Consider the following 18853-nt stretch of genomic DNA (forward strand, 5'->3'; position numbering starts at 1 on the left):
GTCCGCTCCCCTCGGGTGATCGGATAGACAGTGCCCCTTCCCGGGAGCGAGCTCCCCGCTGCAGAGCCCTTTGCTAGGCTGTGCGGCACCTTGGCCGGGGGAAGCTGCCCGGTAGGGCGGCCCCCTGAGCCCGTTCCCAGCCGCAGAGCGAGGCCGGGGGACTCGGAGCGGCTTCTCTGAGCACCCTGAGCTGAGGGTGAGGGTGTTCACAGGGCACGGCCGCTGCCTGTCTGCTAAGGGAGCTCAGCAGCACCGCGGGCTCTTGGCAGGGATGCTCTAAGGTACTGCCCCTTATTCTCCGGGATAACACATTGGCCCCACCTGGGATTCTACATCGTGGTACTTGAGCTCCTGGGATGCAGGAGCTTTTTTGGGGGGGCCAGCACCCGTCTAAACCACTGCTGCTGTAGGAATGGAGCCTGCGTGGTGTAGGAGAGACCTGCCGGTAAGCGGCGAGAGTTGGGATTTGCTCGAGGAACGGCCCCAACTTCATTGTGTTTCCCGTGCCCTGCAGGGGTGTGCGCGGCTGGTCTGCCTGGCCTCCCAGTGATCTCTTTTGTTATGTGGAGTGTAGGAGCAGTCCTTAGTGCCCCACCTGGGCGCTGGAGCGGGACCATCACTGCACAGCGAACAGGAGGTGCCACGCGTGGATTTTCCATGGCGTAGTTTCTTTCCACCTGGGAGTTTGGACTGGGTAGAACTTGGCCTTTCACCCGGGACTGCCACCAACAGAGAATTTTGGTCTAAACTTCGTGGATATAAATTTAGATATTGGTTTTTTGTTACTGTTCAACATCACAAGCTATTTGCAGAGTAGTTTTAGTGGGTTTAATACAATGGAATTCCTAAATTTAGTCATAAGACCCAAGTTAGACGGGTAGAATGTCCCCCTTGCAGGCCTTGATAACCAACAGCTTTAAAAAAACCCCTTGGAGTTAAAAGTTTTGATACGTATGGGTTCAAAAGGGATTACTTTATGGATAATTAACTTTATAGGTAGTCTTTGTAGGGGGAAGGAGGTGGGTTTTTTTTCTGGTTCTTTCATGTATTAACAACCCTGAAAAATAAGTACATACTGTTTTTCACGCTACCTGCTTCTTGAAACAAGCTGCAGAGTAACCAGATGTGAATCAGAAAGTTTTTATTATTCTATGCAACTTTGTATACAAGCATTGTTTTTCCTTCTGGAAGCTAAGGCAAGATTTATAATTCTTAAAAAGCACTTGCAAGATGCTTTTGTCAGCATATAAAGGGGAGGTGGGGCTTTTTGTTTTGGTGGTTGTGTGAAGACTGTGTCCTAAGGACGAAATTATCCAAGTGATGTAGATGTAGGATGTGAGGCTTTCCATGAAGATATCGATGAGGGAGTGACTCAGGGATCCTAAAGCCACCTCTGATACTGCAGAAGTTTCTCCGTGTTGCAGTTTCTCCACTGCAACGATGGTGTTGCAGGAGTTACCCTTATTTTGGGCAGTCAGTTTGGCAGTGCTTGGGCCCTCTTCTGTTTCTGCAGCTCTGAGCTTATGTGAGGACAAGGATGGGGCAAAACATGCAAAACTTGAATGAGGTATATTGTATCTTGGACTTCTTGTAAATGTGTTCTCTCCCCTCAGGAAGCAAAACCCCTCAAGTCAGTTGAGAAGAACTGGTCCCGGAAGATTTGATGTATTTTACAGGAATAAATTCAAATAGAGATTTCCAGATCTTACTGTTTCATTTAAAGGGCCATTTATGACTTTTACAAGTTGTTAGTAAATGTCCTGTTACACTGGAGCAGAATTTCATTTTGCTCTTGGCTCTAAACAAACAGAATTGTCAATATGTGTTAGGACTGAGAGACAGCTTTTGTTGGTGACTGGGTACAGAGAACAAATATGAGACTTCCTCACTTCCAGAACAGTTTGTACATCCTGAGCAACACTAGCCACAGCATGTGTAGGCAATAATCTGTGGCATCTCCTGTGCTGCAATTCCCTTTTAAATGAACTTTATGTCCTGGGGCTAATATTTGTATTTTTTCCATATATTTCATATGGGTGCTCTTGCTCTCCTTTTTGATGATGCTTTGGGAGTTGCCCCTCTGAAGTCAGTAGGAGCACTAAAAGCCTGAATTATTATTCAGTGTATTTTGTGTCCTCCAGACACAAACCTGCAGCCGGTGCTGTGGGAGCCTTTGTGCCCCAAGCACCGGGATCTCGAGGGGCAGGGGCACTGCTGCACTTTGGATCAGAGCCCTGGTTTGTGTGGCCCGACCAGATGAGTACAGGAAGGACTGAGGCTCACAGGGAGCACATTCCCGTGGAACACACAGTTGGCAGGTCTCATGTTTGTCACTGGAGTGCAGCCCTTGGATGTGCAGCTGCCTGGCAGCACAGAAATAGCCACTGAAGGCTGGAGGGGAAAAGGGTTAAAGAGCTTCCCTTTCACCTTATGCAAATACGAAAGGCATACAAGGGAAAAGGAAGGGATATCAGGAATGCTGTTGGGAGGAGGGACAGCTGTTTGTTTTTTGTCCTCCCCCAGAGTACAACCTATTTAAATATTTACATGTTCTCTTGTTAAAAGACTTTTTTTCTTTCCAATACTTCTCTGGTTATAAAGTTATGAATGATGGAGATAGATTTGTAATTGCTAATTCTTCCACTTGTAGTGATGTTTAAAAAGAATTTCTATTGTTTTATTTACTCAGAAAAATATGGTGGTAGAGTTTTCTATCAGATTTAAATGGTTTCACCAAGGCTTGTGCTTTTTCTTGTAATATTATTCCTTCTTTTATCTACTTTATGTATTTTATAATCTTAGTAGGCTATCTGAACATGCAGTAAAAGTAGAAAATTTCAGACAATGTGGCCTTGAAGAGAAAGTGGTGGAAGATTAATATTAAATGTCATTGCAGAACATTAATAATGCAGATAATAAAGCACTTGTGGATGCAAAAATTCTTTATTTGTTATTCATAAATAGCTCTGAATGACCACTGGGTCCTTCCTTGATTGACACATGGCGTGTTCCAGCCTTGGTCGCATCCTGGGAATCTGTTCTCCTACAAGATCACTGCATCTAGAAATGTATAATTACTCACAGCATCTATTTGTAATTGTTAAAGAATCATCAGGATTTAATGACATGAAATGTCTTGGGTTACAGAGATCTTGCAGGGGTGGGAAAAGTAAAATCAGAACTCCTAAGGCTCCAGGGGAAAGACTTCAGCACATGGTTATATTACACTTAGGAAATAATCTTTTGAAATCAACAGGTCATGGGTGACACCAAACATGTCCAGAGTCTCTGCTGGGCAGAGGCCGTGGTACCTTAAAGGTATTTCACCTCAATGTAAAATGAGGAACATGTTTTGCACACAGTACAGACCTTCAATATGCAGTCTGAAAGTACTTTAGCTTGAGGAGGAGTTTTTAATTTGGTAGTAGACAGTGAGTATTTCGTGTCTATGGGTAGTTTTATTTTGTCAGACATGCTAATGATGTACAGATGCTGTTTTTGTTTTGAGGAGTAGTGTGTATGTGCCCAAGGAAGCCTTCAGAGAGTGAAGGTTACCCCCTTTTCGTTGAGCTGACTGGTAGAACTCTGACAGACCTTGGCAAGTTGGCACTTTGTTCTCCAAACTTTGCACCCTGTAATAGTTATTTTGGAAGTAATCCTTACTCTTTTCTATAATTACCCATTTAATCATCTGGTCAAAGATGGTGGCAAAAGTTGCAAATAAGAATTGAGCAAAAAATGGCTCAGGTGCAGGGAAGTCTCTCGGTGTGTGCCTGGTTTGCAGGGGCTGCATAGGTAATGGCGTGAGCGAAGTCTCTGCCACATTTGAGTGTCCAGAACTCTGCGGTCTGGCCGGGAGCCACACGGGAGTTTAACGCTGAGGTGACTCTGGTAACTACAAATCCCAGGCAGCATTGCCGAGAGCCGGTCTGTGCGGGCGGGTTGGCATCGTGCGGGGACCAATGGCAGCGGGGAACTCCCCAGATCCGTCCGTGTCAGCTGCCAGCGTTCAAAAGCGCCGCACGGAGCTGTGCACCGGACTGGGAACTGCCTGTTGCCCTGGGCTACTTCAAACTCCTGCGTGAGCTCTGACTTGACGCTGTATTCCGCAGCCTCCGTTGCCGGCTGGAAAAAGCCCGCTGGACCGGTGCCGATGGATGCGATCCTGAACTGCAACCCGGAGGACCTGGAGGATTACTACAACTTGCTGGGATGCGATGAGCTAGCGACGGTAAGAGCCTCTCCCTCCCCGCCAGCTTATTCACAGTTTGAACATGCTCGTGTGTCTGCAGGGAATTTGCAGTTATTTCTCTGCGGGCACGAATATTTGAAATGGCTTGGGAATGTTCTTTATTGCCACTTGTAGGCTCTCCCTTGTGAAGCGCAATTTTCTCCTTTGTGTACCGACATTAAGAGCCTGGAGTAAGGCTTAGATTTTAAGTGCCATGTAGAACTGGATTGTGGAGAGAGCTGAAGTAATGGGTTATTTATCAGTGTAGATCAACATGTTAGATTGTTATGAGTCGGGAGCCAACTGCATGTGTTTGACAGCATCCAAATAGTAGTTTGGAATATGTATTATTGGTTTTGAAAATTGAATAGGAGCTATTTATGTATAAGTAATACAATGAAAGTTCATAGCTTTAGGGCACTGATAATGCTGCTGAGTTTCTTGAGCTTTATACATATTACAATATTTTTTAAAATGTATTCACTGGTTCAGATGAATACAAAAACAATATCTCTATCATTTACCATATTAATGTCTTTTAAAGGCTGTTTTAATGACATTCAAATACTAATTTTACTAATTTGTTTTGGTAGCAGATCCATGCTTTATAATGAGATTTAGCTAAGCAATTTTTGAGCGATTTGCAGTCAAAACAAGTGTGCATCATGTTAGAAGTGTCCGTATAACTTTTTTTTCTTTGCTAGTCTGGTATGCTAATTTTTTTTTTTTTTTTAACTTAGCTGTTCTATTGACTGGAATTGTGTTTCTGATTTGGAAGAGGAGTTTTGATTACTCTGCTGTAATGAGGGATGTATTCAGTGGAGATAAAAGCTGTCTTTTGCTCAGTAAATTTAGTCAGACACTCTCACTTGTCCTAGTGGTCAAGTACAAAGATCAGGTGTAACATTTTCGGTGTGTCACAGAAGGAAATGTAAAGCTTTTCCTGAAGAAACTCTTAGAAATGATCCCAGCAGAGGGCAGTGCTCAAGTCTCCACGCAGCCTTGTTTCGCAGATGCTATTTCTTGTTTTCTACCTCACACTAATTCCTTAAGGGCTTAGCAATTAATGAACAGTTCAGGTACATCTGATAATGATTTTTCAAATTGCTTAAAAATGAAATTAAAAAGCTGGAATAAATCCTAATGGGTCCTGAAAAACAAGCTGTCAGGTATTATTTGTTGGGAGAAGCAGCAGATGTTGCTGCACTGTTTTTTGACTTGAGAGAAAGAACTCCGAGATCCCAGGCTGACTGAGCCCCAGGATCACCTCCCCTCAGGACCCTGCACAGCTCTTCTGGGGTCTCACAGAAATTTGGAGCATTACAGGGATTTTGCAATCTCACTACTTTGTACAGGAGTCAAGTACTTGGCACAGGCTGCTTTAGGCATACACAGCACACTCCCTGCTGCAGCACTTTATCTAAGCTGCTGAATATCCTGGTCTTGGTTGGACCTGGTTAAATTTAAGCAGAAATACTCTCCATTTCTACAGATTCTTTGCTGTACTCAAAAACACAAACCAGGTTCATTGTTGGTTTCTGGTAGAATTGAGCTCACAGACACCTACTTCATCTTCAGATGTGGCAGGAAGAGGGGAGATTTAATCTACATCCTTCTTTAAGAGCAATGCTATTTGTATACAGTGGGTATTGAATACCTTTCTTGGTAAAACACCTCACTATATATTTTATATAAATTTCATGTGTGTTGTATAAACTTCCTATAAACTTTTCTTTCTACTGGTTTTTCTTTTAAGCTGAAGACTTCCATGCTACCCCTCTGCTACATTTTACCCCATTTTATAATTTACATATTTTAACTTTAAAGTTCCCCTTTAAGTAACTATATTTTGAAGATGGTAGCTGGCTATACAGTAACCAGTCTCACTAAGTTCTCTGTACACTCTATGTGTTTTTAAGTGTCTTACTGACTGTAAATACACCATATTACATCTTCTCTGGAAGAAGCTACTGAGTAGAGTGAAAAGTGTAGAATTCTTGAGATACCACCGTAGACCACATTTTTTCCCAGAATATGCCAACAAAATTTGGTCAGCTAGTTGAGTGTAATTTTATTCTAAAGAAAAAATGTTACAAGACTTAACTTCGAAAGAAATAATTTAAATTGTATGTGGCTCTCATGGTTTGACAATGAGGAATTTGTATAAACAGCCTTTGTAGTATGGGAAAGAATAGTAATTATTTGATACCTTAGGGCAAATTGTGAAAGGTTAAGCTGAACTGGAATGACATAAAGAAGTTTTGGCTTCTGAACTATGATAACCAGCAAGATACTTGGAAAAGCACTAAATACTTGAAAATCTAAGCTGATGCCCAGTCCAGTAGCCTTCTGTATTTTAACTGTTACTATGTCTTAGTTTTTCCAGTGGTTATAACACTTTATGGTTTTACAATCTGTGTGGGAATTTGTAATTAACTGATAAACTAACACATGCCAATATTCTAATATTGATTATAAATCTATTCTACTGCAAGCCAACCTTTTTGCACAGAAAATTAATTTGACAGAAAGAATGTGAACTGCTGGTTATGTAGCGAGTTATCTTGGGGTATCCAAGATGGAAAACTCATGTGGTGCTGGCTGAATTTCCTATGAAGAGGATATGGAGGAAGCCACCTAATCCCACAAATTGATCTTCAGCAATACAGAGGGCCTTTGCTTTCTGCTGTGAGACTCTGTTGAAAGTTAGAGTTGATGAAGCAAAGTAAAGAGCAACTGAAGTGATGCATTTTCCCTCTGTGGTCAAATGTCTTTGCACATTTTTCTAGAGCCATATGGGATGACTGAGTCTCACAAAAACAAGACTAAGGATGAATGCGTGGAAATGAAATTAAATAAGCAGTGTCAATGGCAGATGGTTGTTGTTACCTACTTTGCTTGTACTAATGCTTGTAAAATTGGATTGGACAAACTCTTTCAGTGTTCTTTGTTGTTCTTCCCATCCTCTTTCAAAAAGAAAATTTGCAAATATTTTCTGTGTTTACTCACTTTGTCTCAATATTTTGTTTAGGTTGAACAAATTCTTGCAGAATATAAGATTAAAGCCCTTGAATGTCATCCTGACAAGCATCCTGGAAACCCCAAAGCAGGTATGTATTCTTTCCTATTTAGAAACGATTTTTTTCTTCTATCAGCATGGCCAAGATACTAAATTCAGCCTTAAAACTTTATTTCCCCTCAATATATTTTAATCATCATGTGCATTAGCACATTCTATTTAAATAGCAAGCTTGTAATATTCTTTCTAAGACTTGCACGCTTGTCTGTGATAGAGCAGGAAGACACTTGTTGGATTTTTTTTGTTTTCTAGGACCTTGAATTTTTTTCCTTTCTTCAATAGGACATCTTTTAATACAGAATTTATTTCTGGAGTGTGTCCCTTCCTAGACCTATGCAGTTTGTGCACGTCCATGCTCAGTGGCATTCAAGTGCCACACTTGCATCAATGAGTTAATTTACTTCCAGGAACAAGCCCGTGAGGAACCATGAAATGTGCTTTAGTTTCTTTTAATGTAATTTAATGACTGGAAATGAAGAGAAGCCAGCCCCACGAGGAGCCTCTGTTTGCAGAACAGCAGCTGACGTTTGTGCTGATGCAAGGGTGCAGCTCCTCAGAGATGGGAGGGCTGAGCAGCACCTGAGTTATTTGGAGCCAACGTTACCCATTCATCACCATAGATAGCCCTGGGCAGAGCTCACCACAGCTGAGTAACAAAAAACAGGAGCCAAGTGCCAAATATCAGAGTGGCTTTGTTTGTCACGAAGAGATGTTTTATGCTCTCTTTACCTGAACATGTCTTATTTACTTTAAATACCTTTTTACAGTACTAGTGAGAGTTTACTGTATGTTTTTTATTTCATCAGCTTAAAGCTTAATAAAGAGTAAATAAAGCAGACCTTTTATTTGTTGAAAACTAGTAACTCTAGAATAAGGAAACCTAGTACAATTGTTCTCTCAGCCTGTTGTCTCTTGTTTGATTTATAGTTATCAATTTTGATTAGTGTTTCAGTGTAGTGTATTTCAGAAGAAATCTCTCTAATTTGTAAATTGTAATAAATGACGAATAGTAATAATAATAGATCACTGTAACATAGGTGAGTCATAGATGAAGTGTAAATCTTTATAACCCTTCCACAAATAGTAACATGCAGCTGCATCCTCAGTGAGCTCTCATTCATGCAGTCTGGGTAACATTTTAGCATATGTAGGAAACACACCTAATAAAATGCACAAGTTAATTAATCTGAACTATATTTAGATTATTCTTCTTGTTTGTCAGTTCCTGCTCATCTTTTTTTCTCCCTGCTCAAGGTTCTTGTTGCTGTGCTCTGCTCTGACTCCTGTGCTGCTGTAGATCTCAGTGTGTTCCTTCGAAGCACTGTTGCTCTAATTTCCCTTTTTAAGGGGTCTGCAGGGGCTGACTTGTGCCTTTCACCTGTGTACTCTGTAAGTTTCTCTCAAATTTAGGAGCTTTTGAAGCTGGTAGACAAAGGAACATTTTAGTCCTGATTTGCAAGGGTGTCAGTCCACCAGTGGTGCTGTGATCCTAAGGCCAGCCAGAACTGTGCAAGCTGGAAGCAGAACCACATCCCTTGGTTGCTTGCTTCTCCTTCTGCCTTCTCCTCTACTTAGTTTGCTCTGAGCTGTTGCTGGCAGGTCCTTTTTTGCATCTGAATTCATTTCTTTGCTGAACAAGCGTTGTCTCTAGTATCCTTTTGGTTTGTGTCCTAGTGGAGAATTTCCAGAAGCTGCAGCAAGCCAAGGAGACTCTCACTAATGAAGAAAGCCGGGCACGCTATGATTACTGGCGCCGAAGCAAAGTCACCATCCCCTTCCAGCAGTGGGAGGCCCTGAGCAGCTCTGTGAAAACGGTTGGTGGTGGCTGAGTTTGGGCCCTCAGGAGGAGGGGAGGTAGGGCTGGCCCAGACAAAAAATTGCAGAGAGTGAGGGGGTGAGTTACAGCACTTCTGCTGCAGTGCCAGGATTTGGGAAGAGTGGAGAGCAATTCTTGCACTATGGATGTTAAGGAAATTCAGGAAAAATTGGAGGGCTTCAGAAGCCCATTCACAGAAGGGTGTTAGGCCAGTAGTTTTAGAGTGAATTTATCAAGTTGCTGCTTTTATATGTGCTATAGAAAGCTTAAGTAACTTTAGGGCTGTTATCAAATGCTCCAGCACACTTTGCTTTCGTAGGAAACTTTTATTTCTTTTCAAAGTTAAGTTAAAGCTGGGGCCTTTTTATAATATATTCTCCTTTTGGTATATTGCTTATCAGATAGGTTTTCACACTATCTGATTAAAGATCTCATTGAAAAACTCCAGAAGATAGTTCCTTGGAACCCTGGGCTTGCCACAGAGCTTTGGAGGGGCCCTGCTAGGCTAGGGGGGTGACCCGTGACAGAGGCAGGGGTTCTTAGGGTGTTTTCCCTCCTGATTTTGCTACTGAGATTTGGTAGCATGTCCCTAGTAGATCTCAATTCCATAATATAGAATTATTTTTTTCCTGCCTTATTAGAGTGAATGATAGTTACAAGGCTACATGGTCATATTTTAAGGCAGGTGAATAAAAGTTTCCAATGTCAATTCTGCCTGTCTCAGTTCTGCTTAGGAGAGAAGTCAGAGACTCTTCAACTACAGCATTATGCCTGAGCTTAAATGTTTACTGGAAATATCCAATTAAGCTTAGTTCAGTTCCAAACAGATGTTATTTGACAGACTTTAATATTAAATCTTTTTTAATTGCCTTGCTTTCAAAGGGTACTTTGAAGTTAAAGACAGATTTGAAAATGAACATTTCTGAAGTCATTCAAGCCCTCTTGAAAAGCCTTCTTCATGACAGAAGAAACTGGACAAAAGGCCCTTAGAATTCTGATGACTTGTACATTTTGTTCTTCAGCCCCACCTGACATAAAGTGTCCTTTCCAATGCTGTTTGTGACATGTAACAACGCTTTCCCCTATCCTATTGACCTGCAGGCTTCTCACTGTGCTTTGTTTAACCATTTATTACAGCAATATAAGAAAGAAAAAGTAATTTAAAAACCCTTTAAAGCATAGGGCTTAGTTCTTTGTTACTTTTTCGTTCCTTCAGTCAATGCACTGGGCTGTCCAAGGTAAGAAGGACCAAATGCTGGAAGCTCCTGACTTTGGTAATACCAACAACATAACTAATGAGATGTGGACCCAACAGACTGAAAACAATGAAGATGGATTGTTGGAAGGGAGCAGGGAGCAAGAAGATGTTGCAATTCCTGATGTGAAACCACAGTCTTCAAAGAATCCAGAGTCCCCAAGTAAGTAAAAACAGCAGTTACAGAAAATTGCAGTATGCAAGGATTGGCCTGAAATGGGGACTTTCAGTCATGAGAAATTCTTCTCTGGAACAGTGTGTTCAACTTGGAGCTTTTTTAATGTGGTTTTAGGTTGGGATTTTGGTTTGGGTTTTATGCTTTTGGTTATTTATTTAATTTTGAAGTTTCCAGATGCTTCTTTCTCCCTATACCAAGTTGCCTTGTTTGTTTGCTAGTAAAACCAGAAACTGGAGAAGAAGAAGAAAAAAAATGCTTCAACCAAAATGGAAATATTAGTTTTCCTGATATATAAAAATACAAAGTAAGAAGAGAAGGGAGCTATTTTCAATGACTTTTTTAAACATAAAGCTTAAAAATGTTAAGAAAAATATTTAGGTTTGGGGTTTTTTATCCATTATTCAGTACTTTTGCACAGTTTGCATCTGATGAGTTAACGAGGTCTAAAATTTGAGACTTGAAGGTTTCTTTTGTATTCAGACAGTTTTGGTTTTTTTTAAATAGTGTATGCACCAGAATAAATGTGTATTTCAGAAGTGCCACCGACCAGTCAGCACTTCCTGGCTCTGGTTTAGGTCATTGTGCCTGATCAAAGCTTCCTTAATACCATGGCCATCCTCTGTTCTGCCTGATCCTTCAGGAGTTTCATAATCTTAGGCCTATGTTAGCAGAGAACTATTGTTAAACAAAGTCCTGTCATTTCTCCCCCGTTTGATTCAACAGGAAATTAGGGTGAACTGTGAGGGTAGCAAAACCTAATGTAATCCCAAACATTTGTGGAATGCAGAAAATAGATAAGAACATTCTACAAAGAAGTGTATGCCAGGCATAACTGAAAATTTGATTTAGAAAAATTATGATCTATAACTTCATACTCTTTGCTCTTTTTTTTTGGTTGTTAAATCATCACTGCATCCTCTGTAAAACAGTAAAATTTTGAAGTAAAGAAAACATCATTTGTTCCTTATAATGGTGAATTTTCTTTGCAGACATCTTTCTCAATTTTTTTTTTTTAAGTTTTAATTTAATTTTCAGGTGTTTGAATGGGAAAAACAAAGTTATCAAGTGCCTACTTCATTTATCCAGTGGCATGTATTTACATTAATAAATGTTAATATTGTGATATATTTGACAGGGTCTGTATGCACTTCAGTCTTTATACTTGATGTTAAGATGTTGATAATGCTTCTTTTTTTTGTCCAGCAAAAATTATTAAATTGGGTTCCACTTTGAAACTGTGGCATTGTCTGTTCCTGTCTGCTGGCCTGGATTAATTCTGGACTACCACCCTACATGGCTATTTCAGCCCAAATAAGAGATTTGAACACTAATTCTGCTCATAGGATTCAGTTTTCTGAAAAAGGAAGGTGACATTTTAGTATTAAAAGGCCCCAGGTCACGTACTTGCAGATTTATCATATCACCATCTATCTCTTCTTCCTTAGATTAAGCCAATGTAATTTGTTCAGTTTTCCTTTGTGAGTCCTCTTTAGGGACTGCCGTGGTTCTTGCTGTTCTCCTTTGGACCCTTCCCAGCCGATCTCTATCCTGAAGGTTGGTGTTTGAGTTCTTGTTCCAACATGCCAAGAATTCAGGGTGCTCCTATTTGTCAGTGCTTAGTCAAGGGCACTGGAAGTGACCACTTTTTTGCTTACTTTTTTTGGGAAGACTATCAAGGATTATTTCAGAAAATTTAATTTTATGCATGTTTATAATAATTTAGTTGTCTTTCTCTTTTTTTTTTTTTCCCCTCAGGGTTTTCAGAGGGGAATTACTGGCACTTGCGTTTCCGCTGGTCGGGTGATGCTCCATCAGACCTCCTGAGGAAATTCAGAAACTATGAGATCTAAAACGAGAAACACACAAGAGCATGCGATCATCTGTTCAACAGTTCAGTATTTTTTTTTGCTAGCAGTTATAAGTTATTTGTATTTTGTATTTTTTGATTGTAGTGTGTTGTTCCAGTCAATGTCTAAATACTGATTTATCACACATGCTGTGAGCATTACAGATGGAAGTTTTTCTGTTTAATAAGCAAAGCCCTTTTCAGTATTAACATAAAGTGATTTTGTGAAATTATTTAACATCTTATATATTGTTTCCTGTATTCTCAAATATTTTGTAGTGATTAATATTTCTCTCAATAGTGTGATGTTATAAAAAATATACTCTCAGTAGAACCCTGGACTCCAGGGTATCCTATTCAGCAAGGATCTTTCAAAAGCTGTATGACAATGAACTGTAAACAGAACTGTGCTTATCTCTCAACACTGTGTTCTGCTTCACTTCTCTATTGCATTGTACTCACTGCAGTGATTTATAATGTACTCATTACAAACTTAACTTGTAGGAGAATTGTGATCTTATGCTATAGATGAAATAAGAAGGTTATTTGTGAAGAAGGATCTGTGACAGATCAAGCACTCCTTAAAATCACTTGTTTACTACCTTAACAAGAACACTTTTTGCACCAGCTATTTATTTTGTAAGGCAGTTCCAGAACTTTACTTCTCCAGATAGCAATTTTTGTTTTAAGATGTATTGGTGGAAAACTGATCCCCTGTGTATGTGTGCCAGCATTTTCCTGTGGCTTCATAGTAATTTCCCTCCTTGCTCAGGTGTGCTAGACATGGTTTTATCAGGGTTTTGTACAGGGAGGAATGAAAAATCAGACTAGTCAGCACTAATGTGTACAAAATCTCATATGAAAAGTTTTTGATACCTTGGGCAACTTTTCAAATTCCACATTGTTGTTTATTTGTGTTTGTTTTCTTCTTTGCAAACATGGCTAATATGTCAGGTATTGACAGTGTGGTTTTGTGCAGGCAGATAATTCCATCAGCAGCAAATAAAACTGCATGCATACAGAAAAGGGGTTGCTTTCATCTTTTAATTAAATCCTCCACCCACCACAGCGATTCCTTTGGAATTTCTTGTTATTTGTCACCTCAGGGGGTAAAAGTTTGAGGAATCCAGTTATGAATCCTGGGCAGTGCAATGGAAAGTGTAACCTGGAAAGTCCATTGTTGTCCCCACGTGGAAACAATCTGATGTCTCTCTCCCTGGAGTGATGTGTGTGGCTTGGCCATGCTGTGCTGCCTGAGTTACTTACTGTTCTGCTTTTCTTTGGGGCCTGTTTGCCACAGACTGTGACCCAGGTGCTGCAAATGGAGCCTGGTAACACCTCTATCTTAGTGACCTCAGGGGCGTCTGTATCCTGGAGCCAGCCTGCCCCACAGGGGCTGCTGCCAGTGTTAATGCTGCTTGTGCTCGTCCTAGTTTGTTACAGCTCAGAGTGCTGGTGGTGCGCTGATACAGCTATGCTGACCCTAGAGTGGATGGCATTGGTACCAATAGCCAGATTTATAGCACACCATCTTTAATTTTACATACTTTTCCCTTGCATATTTTGCAGCTGAAAACATTATAGAGATGAGATTAATAATTTTCTGTGACATTTTTAAAATGTAACTACTGGTTTGTTTTTCTTCTAGTGCATTTGATACTTTATTTCATACAAAGTATTTGCTCAAGAAAGACTTTTCATCCATTTTTTAAAGAGGGACTGTAAACAATGTCAAACAGTAGTAACAGAAGAAGCTCTTACCTTATGTGAAGGTTACTAAGTAATAGGGAACAATTTTCCCTCCAACAAGAAGATGGGAATGCAGCCAGCTGGAGCACTTTGAATCAGATGGCAGCCCAGATTGTTGTCTCCCCATTTCACTTGTGGGTAAAGGTAAAAGGGAGTAGTTGGATGGATGATTTAGCACCTAAGGAGCTGGTTTGCCTTGAGAAGTGAACATACAATAGACCTTTGAACAGCAAACTAATAGTTTGTGTCATTAAATCTGATGTCATTATTAGCCAGTTATTGCGTGGTTGGTTTTGGCAAAGAACCTTTGGATGTTTGTTCTGGATAAATAATTGCAGATATTTGGAAGGCTTTTAGCCCAGTGAAAGCTCATGGCAAAACTTGTGTTTTGCAACAAGCTGCTCGAGATCAGTCCTGGAATTTGTATTTGCCCTCCTGAGGAAGGCAGGTTGTAACTGGTGCTCCAGTACACCAGTACCACCAATACAGACTTTTTTGTACTTCTGTATATGTTAAACTTGAAATGGTCTGGTTTTCTGTATTTCTTGAGTTGAATTAACCTATTCCTAGCAGAGCAAACCCAGATGTATTGGAAAACAAGAGGAGCCTGTGTAGCCTGTTTTGCTTTTTATTCCCCAAAATCAGGTGGGACCTGACTTGTTGGCCAGTAATGACAACTAGCTGGAATAAGCCCAGTTCTCCCTCATGTTAGAAAGTAAAGGAACAAGCACCTGACAAGTTAGTCAGTGTTAGATCATTCAGGGTCCACACCCCAAGCATAAACTGCTTATCTGTTTCTTTAAATATATAGTATTTTTAGAAGTTTTTTGCTAGTAGCATGAAGAGATCCAGTAAATGTCCCACCTGATATTTCATCAGCAATAATGTAGTGCTTTGGGCCCTGCACTGGTGAGCACATAACGTACTTCACATGCTGGAATTTGAACTGGGGCAGGGGTTGTGAGGTGGCTCTCAGGCTCTGTGAAGGTGTGATTAAGGCAATAGGGTATGGTGTATGTGGTTTTCAGCGGCCCACAGAGATTTTTAACTCTCTTTGCAAAGTGAAAACAGCTGCAAAGGGTTGTCTGTGGGGGTGGGGAACAACAGCAAAAAACCCAGACACTATTTATTAGATTAGGGCCTGCGAGTCTCAGGTTTAAGGAGGGCAGTTCTCTACAAGACGTGGTAAGCTCCCATTTTCTTTAGCTTCCCCTTGTGAGTTGCTTAGGTGGTCAGTAAAGGGTCCTGAATGTTTTAGGTACCTGAGGGCTCTGATTTACGTGCTTTGTTATAGCGCTGGATGATTTGGTATGAAAATAAATGGAGTTGTGAGGTGAGCTCAGATCCTCTGGAGTCCAGTTAAAAGTGTTGATAAAACCTGGCCATTACTGGACTCGTCAGGGCTGAAGAGTTTTCCTCTGGAAAGTATGAGATAGTGGATGGGGTACAGGTGTATGGTGATAATGATGATAAAATACAGAGAATAGGGCATATTGTTTAATGCTGTGTTTCTAGGGCTTTGGAACTATTTCAAACAAAATTTAAGCAACTATTTAGCCAGTTATTTACAGTGAAACTGAACAGCTTGGTGAGATTCTTGAATTATACAAAACTATTATATAGTTTTATATATATTTTTATATATTAAAATATATATATTTAGATATATGTTATATATTATATCTATAGTGTTATATTTATTTACTGCTGTTACACTTGTGCAAGTGCAGAATATATAAGATTGTCAAGAACTAGAACATTCTCAACCTTCTTGTTTTGCCAGTCTTTGCCATGTTGCTTTGCCAACATTTGCCAAGTGACAGTGTAAGAGTTAAAGTTTGGATGATGAATACAGACAGTGTATGACTTAAAATGTCAGGCTGAGTAATGTTAAATGATAGGTAAGGTCATTTCTTGATTGTTTGTTTTCCTCTTTGAATGAGATTTTTTAAAAAGGCATTTTATATGTTCTATAATAGAAGCAAATATCCTGATTATTAAAAGAGATACACAATATCTTTAATTTCCTGAGCATGAACATTGCTATCTTACCTTCCCAGCAGGCTCATCTCTCATTTCAGGATATGAAAGTGTAAGCAGTGAGGCTGTTGTAAAGCTGATGAAATTACACAGCAAAAGATAAAGGAACTCAGTAGGTTGTTGGGCTCTGTCGCTGTCAGATGGGCAGATGCTTATCAGTTAGTTTATGCTGGATATTTTTATTGCAACCCAGTGCACACACTCACCCGGCTTTGGGAGAGTTGCCAAGCCCCACCGGTGATGGCAGGCACTGGGTGTGTTTGTGCTTTCACCTTTGCTGTCTTAATCTCATCTCCCTCCCTTGTTAACGAAGGTTAGACTCTGCATGTGCTCTGTTTGTCCCAGCTTTGAAGGGCTTGTGTCTGAGTCATTACAGTGGTGCACAGTATAAACTGGGAACTCTTACACACTTTAGGTCTCTGATGGATATCCTAACCTGTCACACCTGATGGATGCTGGAGAAAATGAATTTTCTTTCCTCCATTCCATCTTCACAGTCGTTTGCTCTTTCTCTGTCCTTCTGGTGGAGCAGTAAGGGAGAGGGGTTACTTCTAGAAAGTGAAGTTTGCTGCCAGAGTTCAAAAAATTTCCAGTCTTGACATGTGTTGTGGTTCTCAACATTTTCAACAAAATGATTTGCTTGCTGCTTTGTCGAAAGTGCTTCTCTTGGCACCAAGGACAGACAGCTTTTTTAGGGAGATGCAGTTTGACTTCTGGGCATCAGTCCTTGCACAAACTACATTTACTTTGTTAAGATTGTCAGAGCTGCTCATTCACTAGCTGAGAATTTCCTCAGGCCTCAGATTTTTGCTGGCTAGAGGACTGTGAGCTCCTCTTCTTCCTCACAGAGTTTGTGTGACTGATACTGGTTGCCTTTGGTGCCTTCTGCTGCTCAAGGTCCTTGCTTTCAAGGGATCTGAGCCTTCCCCAGGATTTCCGTGTCCACCCTTGGCTTGCCACTGCCAAAGCTCTTGCATGTGTCCTAACAGAAACAAACACCCAAACCTGGAATCCCTGGAAGCCTTGCTAGGAAGTACTTTGAAATGTTCATTTTGCTGCCAGCTTAAACAATTATTTGTTTGTTCCCTTTTTTTAAATTTTGTTCTCAGCAGAGATAATTCAGTGTTTCCTCTTCTTTCCTTGCATCTGTTTCTTGATTAAATTAAGTTGCACTAGCAAAATATGCTAGAAGAAATGGGTTTGCATGTGTGTTTGTGTTGAGTTTTTCTCTTGTCTTTAAGAGAGAGGAGTGAAAGGTGGTTGTTTCTGCTCTGGCCTATCTGACTCTCTGTGGAAGGTAAAGCTTTTTTCATAGTTACAGCTTTTTCTTTCTCGACTTTGCAAATTTGTCAGCCCTTTGCTAATGCTGGGGCCACACATAGGAGGAGTTTGACACATCTGAGTGCTGAGAGCTCAGTTTAAGCTAATCACAGATGACTGGGAGGGAATGCTGCCTTATTTTGTTTTTCCTTGTTAGTAGTGGGATAATAACTTTGGTGGGTTTTTTCCTCCCTCATCACCATATTGTGAGTGTGTGCATCATGCATGTGAAAAGAAGGTCATAAAAGGCAGGAAAAGATGATCAAGAGCCCCCCTCACTGAGGTCCAGGAGGAATCAGAGCAGCTTCCTTCGGGAAAGAGAAGGTTTGATGGAGCAAGTCCATTCCTTATGAAGAAGCCTGCTGCTGACAGCATTTAGTTTATTTTGTATCAGCTGTAGGATGAGGCAGAACAATAGTCCTTTAGGCAAAGCAGGACACTGTGTGTAAGCCATTGGATGAATCCTGAGCTTTGCAGTTGGATACTGCCTGTCCCATCTACAGGCCTGGAAGGTGAGCTGTTGAAAGAACAGGGAATCCCTGGTGCTCTTCTCTCACCTCCATCGAGGGCTCTTATCACTGGCTGTAGGTGCAATGCCAGAAACTTGCTCTGGGACCTTTTGCTGCTTTGATACTACTGTTCTTTCTGGCCAGGGTAGGAGGAGGGGCAGGTAGGCAGGGCCTGATGAGTTGCAATAGGATAAATAGCATAGGGCAACAAAGATGATGAAGGGACTGGAGCATCTCTCATGAGAAAAGGCTGAGGGAGCTGGGCCTGTTCAGTGTCAAGAAGAGATGGCTGAGAGGGGACCTCTTTAATGTGTATAAATATCTAAGGGAGGGTGTCAAGAGGGTGGAGCCAGACTCTGCTCCCTGGTGCACAGCAATGGGAGAAGAGGCAATGGCCAGAAACTGATGCACAGAAATTTCCACCTGAACGTGAGGAAGAGCTTCTTTCCTGTGCAGTCACCGAGCACTGGAACAGCCCCACCCCGAGAGGCCGTAGAGTCTCCCTCACGGGGGATATTCCAGAGCCATCTGGATGTGATCCTGTGCCATGGGCTCTGGGGTCACCCTGCACAAGCAGGTGATCCACTGTATCCTTTCCAACCTCCCCCATTTGGTGCCATCCCACATAATCGCTCTTGTTGCTGCGGAGGGCTGTAGCCAAAAGAGGAGACGCGAGTAGTAAAACTTACACACGACAAGGAATAGGATAGGGCCAAGAAAAGAGAGAAAAGTGTAAGCCCTCCGGGGCCGCAGCGAGCAGGGTTCGAACCTGCGCGGGGAGACCCCATTGGATTTCAAGTCCAACGCCTTAACCACTCGGCCATCGCTGC

At 41.1% G+C, this 18853-nt stretch overlaps 2 protein-coding genes and 1 non-coding gene across 6 annotated transcripts in view; 1 reads left to right on the plus strand and 2 right to left on the minus strand.

Annotated features, from left to right (window-relative positions):
- SIRT1 (sirtuin 1) overlaps positions 1–659 on the minus strand; it is a 15404-nt gene extending 14745 nt beyond the window's left edge. Inside the window, exon 1 of the mRNA XM_008642876.1 lies at positions 596–659. Coding sequence (XP_008641098.1) covers positions 596–659 — 64 coding nt within the window. The remainder of the gene's footprint in view (positions 1–595) is intronic.
- Positions 10–13473, plus strand: DNAJC12 (DnaJ heat shock protein family (Hsp40) member C12). Of its 4 annotated transcripts, none has more exons than XM_017746206.1 (6): positions 10–281; positions 4113–4231; positions 7263–7341; positions 8985–9124; positions 10343–10544; positions 12315–13473. In XM_017746206.1, exons 2-6 carry the CDS (start codon positions 4154–4156, stop codon positions 12407–12409), a joined length of 594 nt encoding a protein of 197 aa, XP_017601695.1. In that variant the 5' UTR covers positions 10–281; positions 4113–4153; the 3' UTR covers positions 12410–13473. The 4 variants fall into 4 exon arrangements, with proteins under 4 accessions (XP_017601695.1, XP_017601694.1, XP_008640976.1 ...); XM_017746205.1 differs by lacking the exon at positions 10–281 and adding an exon at positions 288–445; XM_017746204.1 differs by lacking the exon at positions 10–281 and adding an exon at positions 12029–12113 and having other exon boundaries at positions 12315–12396.
- A 5298-nt stretch (positions 13474–18771) lies between these two features.
- On the minus strand, positions 18772–18853 carry TRNAS-UGA. The gene has a single exon. It is a non-coding gene; the product is annotated as a tRNA-Ser (tRNA).

This window comes from Corvus brachyrhynchos, unplaced genomic scaffold (genome assembly GCF_000691975.1).
Source record: "Corvus brachyrhynchos isolate BGI_N302 unplaced genomic scaffold, ASM69197v1 scaffold279, whole genome shotgun sequence".
Classification (NCBI taxonomy): domain Eukaryota; kingdom Metazoa; phylum Chordata; class Aves; order Passeriformes; family Corvidae; genus Corvus; species Corvus brachyrhynchos.